Genomic DNA, 7,971 nt, shown 5'->3' with positions numbered 1-7,971 from the left:
CTGAACAGGTCATCCTGAGTCTGCGTCTTTCCCCTCTTTATCTGGCTCAAGTGTGGAGGGAGAACCCCTCCAGGCCACAAGGGCAGCACCTACAGATAAATCATGCACAGATACCATTGTCCGCATAGGCACTACAGAAAGCAAAAGTTCAGATTCAGAACTTTCTACTTTTGCTCCCCAAAAGTTTTATACAAGACATGCTGATTGACACTTCTGCTTGGGATTGCTTGTGCATGGCGCCACTCATCGCACCTGCCAGGGTGGATAGAGTCCGCCAGATGTGAGAGAAATGAGGAGGAAATTGCTTGTTTGCATGAAACTATGAATATAGGGCAATGGCTCTGGATACCTGCACCATTGTTTCACAGGTGGTGGTGATTTTAGTTGATATCTCACTCATGCAGGTAGCAAATACATAGAAAGCACAGCTGTTGCTGGCATCTCAAAGCTGCCTGCACCTGTATGCTGCTAGTCTGTTGACTGCAACAGTGCCTGCCAAAGTTATCGCCGACTGGCATGGGGAAAGCATCCTATTGCGGAGACAGAAATAGGGCTGCTATCCCTTGAAACCTTTGGCAGAGGATTGCAGAGCACCTCCATGAAAATTTAATTGAGGTCTCTCAGGAGGACTCAAGGGAGATCCCTGTGTACATAAACAAAGTGCTTCGCATGACCCCCTTTGCCTAACTCTATAGGGGAATGAAAAGCAGATAACACTACTTCTCTTTGTTGTATTGCTACCTCTTCTAGTAGGAGTAAATTAATGAAAAGTTGATAGCCATGTCCTGTTAAGTTGGGAGTACCGTCACTGCAATAGGAAATAAATGTACACACTTACTCAAGGTTCCTTCCCCTGCATCGGGCTCATCTGTGCTCGACCGACTGGACTGAGGTGGAGTCTCAAATATTTCCTGGCTTGCGGTGCAGCTGGACCCCTCCGGTCACCCGTCCCCCATCCTCTCCTCTTCCTCTTCCACCTCTTTCTTGTCCTTGCTGTTCATGCCAGGGAGTCTGAGACTCGGGCTTCTCAGAAGTATCCATGGTGGTATGCAGGGTGGTTGTGGGGTCTCCCCAAGTATGGCATGCAGCTCTTTGTAAAAACAGCAGGTCTGCAGCTCAGCACTAGATCGCCTGTTGGCCTCCCTGGCCTTCTGATGTGCCTGCTGCAGTTCCTTGGCTTTCACTTGGCCCTGCTGCTGATCCCTGCCATACCCTGTTTCCTGCATCCGCCAAGCAATCTGCTCATGGATGTCCATGTTTCTACAGCTGATCCGTAGCTGTGCTTGCACAGGCTCAGGCCCATAAGATACAATCTCTCCTGTGTGCTCCAGGCCAGAGCGCATCTTGAGTGTGTAGTGGCATGGTCAGCTGGGCATAGGGTGACCAGATAGCAAGTGTGAAAAATCGGTGTGTGTGTGTGTGTGTGTGTGTGTGTGTGTAATAGGCACCTATATAAGAGACAGCCCCAGATATCGGTACTGTCCCTATAAAATTGGGACCTCTGGTCACCCTAGCTGGGCAGTTATACACAGCAATGGAGAGCTGCTAGGTGTGCTCCCCTGACTGGACAGTCAGGAAAAGGCATTTCAAAAATTTAAATTTAAGTGTAGACACATGCAAGGTCGATGCAAGGTGGCTTAGGTTAACCTAACTTTTTAGTGTAGAGCAGGCCTTAGTGTGCTAGACTTTAAACTTTGCTCACATTTAGGATGTAACTTAGGATAAATCTTGTATCTAAACAAGATGAGATGTGTAGTCTGACACTATTTGCTTTAATTTTCTTTAATTTCTATACACTTGTTTTTATTTAAGACACTTGTGCACTCATTTCCAGAGAGAAGGGAAACAAAGCATTCAGGCAAGTCTGAGTGAGGAGTGGGTGATGATGCCCACTCCGAAGACTTGGTCAGAGGTGTGGTACCATGGAAGCCCTTCCTTAAGAGGCACTTTCTGGATTCTGCTTTTCAACTGAGGCACAGAAATAAACTAAAGTGAAAATCAAGAGGGGTGGCAAGCAGAGGGGGGACTGATGGTTATGGGGACACCTCAAATACTTAACTGCATGCTTCTTCAGTGATGATTACAAAGCACCAGAGGAAGTGTGAATCAAGGGCACAATATAAATGTAATATTTTTATTGTATATTGGTGTATGGTCATAATCTTTTGAAACTCTTTTGAAAAGTTCTCTTTTAGTTCACTCAGTCAGGAACCTGTTTTGAGTAGATGCAGATCAGATATCCATTTGAGGTATGAAAGATTGTGATGTTTTAATGCAATTTGTTTTCCATAAAATACATAGTTAGCGACATGTTAAGACAATTCTGTCTGTGGCTTATTAAAAGTAATCATAGCAACCAACAACCCTTGTGAAGCAAGCTGTTCTTCTCTTTTAGGAAATACAACTTCATCTAAATTTCCTCCCTCAGAAATTGCAGACATTTGTTATTGTTTGCTGCTTTCAGATCCCTTTCCTGTGCTTTTTTTGAAGCTATTGTACAGTGGATTTTTCTTGGCTTGTTACTTTCTATTGATTATTTAAAAAATAAAACAAAAAGGGCAGCTATCTCTGGGACCTCGTATTTCTTCGATCTTGCACAATCATACTAGAGAGATATATTAGTGCTTTTTTTTTCAACCAAGTGTTAACAATAAGATCATTTCATTTGAAATAAATCTGAAATAAATTAGCATAAAATACATTTCAGAACGGAGAAATTTTATATTTTTAATAGAATGGCCTCATGAATATTAAAATACACTGGTTGATTGGCCTACTTATTTTGACACACTTATTTATGCTTGGTTAAAAGTTTGATATTCTTCTATAGGTATGAATTGGGATTACAGGAATTAGTTTAAAAAGTTTTTAAAATTAATCCTATCCATTACAGTTTGATAAATATAGTATTGCCTTCTGAACAGGGATGAATAATAGCAGATTTTTATTTGAACTACTGTATGTTGCAGAGCTGAAAAATAACCAACAAACTTTTAAAATCTGAAATATATATTAGTAGACTTATTGGCTGTTAGAACACTGCTGGGTGTATACAAAGTTATATTCCTTTTTCAGGGACAGATGACTGTATGTGCAAAGTTTGACAAAGATATTTACCTCCCAGAAGATGCTGAATGTTACTTTGTTTACAATGGATCCACTCAGAGACATATAACGTTTGCTGAACGAATTAATGATAGTGCTCTTCAGTCCATCATTCCAGGTGAGCACTGTTGTTATATCACATTTTTTATTTCTCTCTCCCACCCCCACTTTCTTTTTTGATGTGAACTAAAATCTGATATTTTGACATAGTTGTGTTTTCTTATTAAGTTTTTATAATGGGAAACATGGTGTGGTGGGGTGGACTTTGGGGATGAGTTTGAGTGGTTAGTCTTGCTTCTGCTCTCTTGTGCCTTTTGCAACACTATATATTGTTTGCAGTGGGGGAGCAGTACAGTGCATATGGTCTTCAGATGTGACTTGATGGTTAAGCCTCTGTGACATCTACAAAACAAGCCAAGTCTCACCCCAGGTTTCTTGCACCTGGACATCCTGGACTTCTGAAGCCTGCAGAACCCCTCTGTGTCAGTCTGTGGGCCATCCTAGGATGTACACCTCTACCCCGATATAATGCTGTCCTCGGGAGCCCAAAAATCTTACCGTGTTATAGGTGAAACCGCGTTATATCGAACTTGCTTTGATCCACCGGAGTGTGCAGCCCCGCCCCCCCGGTGCGCTGCTTTACCACGTTGTATCCAAATTCGTGTTATATCAGGGTAGAGGTGTAGTGGTTAAGTTCTTCCAGTTCTTCAATCTTGGCTTGCTCTGGGGATTTTACTGAGAATTGTGGATTTGTCGAGGTCTAGATTATATGTGTGCTGCTCTGTGGCTTGCTGGGTATGAGGTTTTGTGGACAATTCCATCCTGCATTGTATCATTTGACAAATGATGTGAAGAGATTATATTATGGGAGGTAGATCCAAGGAGGCAGGGTTCAGGTTAAGTGCCTAGACCTGCCTCTGCATTTTAAGTGCTTGTTTCTTTGGGTTGTGGGGGAAGGAAGAAAAAAGAATGGGAAACACACTTGTTGGTGAGCAAGTAAACCCTCTTGTTTCTGGTGGGGTGAGAAATGCCCATACTTATTTGACTTCTGGAATTAGTGTGGCACCCATGAATGTAGTGCTACATAAAGACCTGGGTTAGAGTCACCTTGCAATTAGTGCCACCATCCCTGAGAGCAGGACTGGGGAGCATCACTTCTTAATTCTCTCTTCTGATTTGAAGTTTTGTAGTAGGAAGTCATCCACGCTTGTATTTGGAACATTGCCTAAGCTGATGATACATGTGGAAGGGGAGTGGGATGCAAACGTATGATATTGGTGCTTCACAATGAAGGGTGTGAACTTGGACTAGCCTAACACCCCACTTACTGCCTTAAAAAGAGATTATCCCCTTGGCTGCTATAATACGGAAACCGATGTTTTTTTAAAAAAAATGACTTGTGAACTTTCCGTTTGTTAGTAAAAAGCAGATATAAATACAATCTGCCAGTGCATTAGACTCTGCTTGTTACTTGTTCCTATTTACTTATGCAATAATTAGAGGAGATTTAGATTCTGAAAACTGGCAGTTGATTAAAAGGAAAAATTCTGTGCTTTCCCATGACTGCTTCTTTAATTAATTAAATGGGAAGAGATTATCATGGAATAAAATGGAAGAAATGTAATGTCATGTTTTATTCCATGGTATCAAACTAATTTTTTATAGAGGAATGAATTTGTTTTTGAATTGTTTGTGGACAAGAAATAAAAACATAGGGCCATAGACTACACTCAACCTGCTACCTATTCCTATAGAAGATAATGGGAGATTAAAACAAAGATTGAGAGTTGAATAGTCTTTATATTGTAACAAAACTTTACTTAGCAAAGTTGCCAAATAAAAGTACTTTGTATCATTTTATGTTTAAAGACCACTGCTATCACTGTTTCTTGTTTACTTGCCCATTTTCTTGTGTTAACTGATTTGTATGAACAATTGTAGTAGTAGTAGTATGCAGAAATTAGATGCATACCTACATTGTTTTAAAATCTCCCCTTTAAAATAGTATCAGAAGGTTTCAGTGTTCACTCATGTGAGATGTATAAGAACAGTGCACAACTCTTGTAGAGATAGTTCTAAGATGTCAGTATGCCAGCTCACATTTAGAACCTAACTCTGGGGTTTTCAAAATAGCCTGAGGGAGTTAGGTGTCTAGGAGAGTGGGCTCCTAACACAGCTGGGCACCTGTGAAAATTCCAGCCATACATTGAAAACTTAAAATTGCTTTAAATCAGTGTTGTCAAAAATGTGGTTGCATAAATAGAGACATACATTTGTGGAAAGCTTCTGGGGAGGTCAGTGGGTATGAAATCCATGTTAAAAAAAATAAATCCCAGTGCTCTCACTCCTTGTCCCTCAGGAATCCCTTTCTTTGCTGTTATCATTTTTCTTGCTTCCGACCCAAAAAACTGCTTCCAGGATCGGTGACAACAGTCACAAATAAAGGGCTGATCTTGCTAGGGGAGCAGAATGGAGGTATAGAAAAAGTTGCCACTGGGGGCGACTCACCATCTATACTGGTCTTACACTGAAAGTTGTAATTTTCCATTCAGATGACTATTGCATCTTTAATTTACATGCCAAGAGCTGCTACCCTGCAGGTGACATCTGCTGCTCTGCCCATTCACTGCTCCCAGTTCTGTTTCCCCCCCTCCCTACGCCTGCTCACTGTGACCTAGCAGATGTGCTTTGGGTATGGGATTGGAGGTGTACCTAGCTGTGTGTGGCCCCAAAATCTGCGTGCTGGGATCTGTTCACCTAGCACCCATGCTCAGATGCGGTCTGCCAATGACCACCTACCTGTCTCCCACTTTCAGTCCTGCTGATGAATACTGAGGACTCTCCAGGGTAGAACCAAGACTGTCAAAGGAATTCTAGGACTCAGATAATTTAAATTTCCCATTTCACATCTTTTTTTTCCTCTTAAATTACTGTAGGTGCTGAAATGCCCTAAGCCACCTCATGCTTTTGAATTGGGTCATTCAGCACTTACTGTAACCTGACATGTGTTTTTAAGCAGACCATCTTAAAGTACCCAGGACTGGAAAGGCTGGTTTTGAAACCAAATACATCAGTATAACTGGGAGGACATTTATGGCACCTTAGAGACTAACAAATTTATTAGAGCATAAGCTTTCGTGGGCTACAACCCACTTCTTCGGATGCATATAGAGTGAAACATATATTGAGGAGATATATATACACACACATACAGAGAGCATGAACAGGTGGGAGTTGTCTTACCAACTCTGAGAGGCCAATTAAGTAAGAGAAAAAAAACTTTTGAAGTGATAATCAAGATGGCTCAGTACAAACTGTCTGTACTGAGCCATCTTGATTATCACTTCAAAAGTTTTTTTTCTCTTACTTAATTGGCCTCTCAGAGTTGGTAAGACAACTCCCACCTGTTCATGCTCTCTGTATGTGTGTGTATATATATCTCCTCAATATATGTTTCACTCTATATGCATCCGAAGAAGTGGGTTGTAGCCCACGAAAGCTTATGCTCTAATAAATTTGTTAGTCTCTAAGGTGCCACAAGTACTCCTGTTCTTTTTGCGGATACAGACTAACACGGCTGCTACTCTGAAACCTGGGAGGACATTTGTTAACAGTATAGTCAGTTTTAAATTTGTGACCAAAAGTGATTGATAGATTCCCTTTAACAACTGGATGTAAATGGAGGGAAGTAAAATACAGCAATTTCAGATACATTTTCAAAGTATTTCTTAGGTTAAAAAAGAGATGAGGGAAGAGCAATATATATTCTAAAAGTAGCTAATGTGTTAATGATTAATCTGCGTTATATTTCAGGCCATGGATGCCAAGAAACAGTTTCAGTCTCTGTGGTCATGTACACGAAGGGATATTCACCTGTGACCCTGGGCTGCTGTTCTGTCACTTACAAACAGAATCTGTCTTGCAAGTTATCTCATTTTCTGGTTAGCCACTTTGACTGCGTCACTTCTACTAGTCACCAGACACTACTCAGTAAGTTTGGGCTAACTGTGGAAGATTTGCAGTCACTGGATCATGATATGATGCTGGCCATAGCTCATGAAGAGCTGCCACCTACATGGAACGTCCTTGGAAATTGTTCTGAAGACGGTAGGATTTTTGATTTAAAAGCTTTTAACTGTAATTTGCCTGTACCTGTACAATGCATACTAGTGTTTGTGACCTTTCATAGCAGATTCCACATCCCTGTGGTTTATTTTACTGTTCTCTGAAACGTAAGTTCCCCATCATAAAGGAAATCAAGGCTTCATTTTGTTCCTGTAGCATCACGTTGTTATTGTAATTCAGTCTGTCAAAGAACCTTTTGTACCTTGACTCTCACTGTGAATTTAGTCCTTTTGATGAATAATGCCTGTCTACAACTGACGACAAATTTGGTGCTTCAAAAAAACCAAGGATTATAATAATGAAGTGTCTCCACCTTGATTCCAAACTGATGAAATATTAAAAAAAAAAAAGAAGAAGAAGAAAAAACAAGTTACACCAACAAAAGAAGATGTAAAAAAATTATGTCATGAAACAGGCAAAAGAATGTCTCAGTACAGGAACTCTAACTAGTGACTATGCATATTGTTTACCACAGTACAATCCATAGTGATGCCTCACTTAGGATTGCATTAACCCCTTGAAGAATAAGTATTCCATAGGTTTCAGGGCCACCCCGGTACAAGATGGACTCATCATTAATATATTAATATGTTCTGCTAGGGAAGCATGGGATTTTTTAGTGGCTGGTTGTGTGCTGAAAGAACGTAGAATGAAAAATAGCCACGGTACTTTATTTGAGCAGTATTACTAAAACTTTTCTAATGAAATCAGGTGAAACGTCGGTTTCAGGTTTCATTACAA

The 7,971-nt window shown here is 40.7% G+C and overlaps 1 protein-coding gene across 1 annotated transcript in view; it reads left to right on the top strand.

Annotated features, from left to right (window-relative positions):
- Positions 1-2,225: 2,225 nt before the first annotated feature.
- The window catches only part of LOC135879846 (rho guanine nucleotide exchange factor 28-like), a 49,293-nt gene continuing 43,547 nt past the window's right edge, over positions 2,226-7,971 (top strand). The window contains exons 1-2 of the mRNA XM_065405886.1: positions 2,226-2,249; positions 3,076-3,223. Of these exons, the coding sequence (XP_065261958.1) occupies positions 2,226-2,249; positions 3,076-3,223 (172 nt within the window). The remainder of the gene's footprint in view (positions 2,250-3,075; positions 3,224-7,971) is intronic.

Source organism: Emys orbicularis, chromosome 6 (assembly GCF_028017835.1).
Source record: "Emys orbicularis isolate rEmyOrb1 chromosome 6, rEmyOrb1.hap1, whole genome shotgun sequence".
Taxonomy (NCBI): domain Eukaryota; kingdom Metazoa; phylum Chordata; order Testudines; family Emydidae; genus Emys; species Emys orbicularis.
Note: the sequence above shows the minus strand (reverse complement) of the source record. Positions and strands in the feature narration are given on the sequence as shown.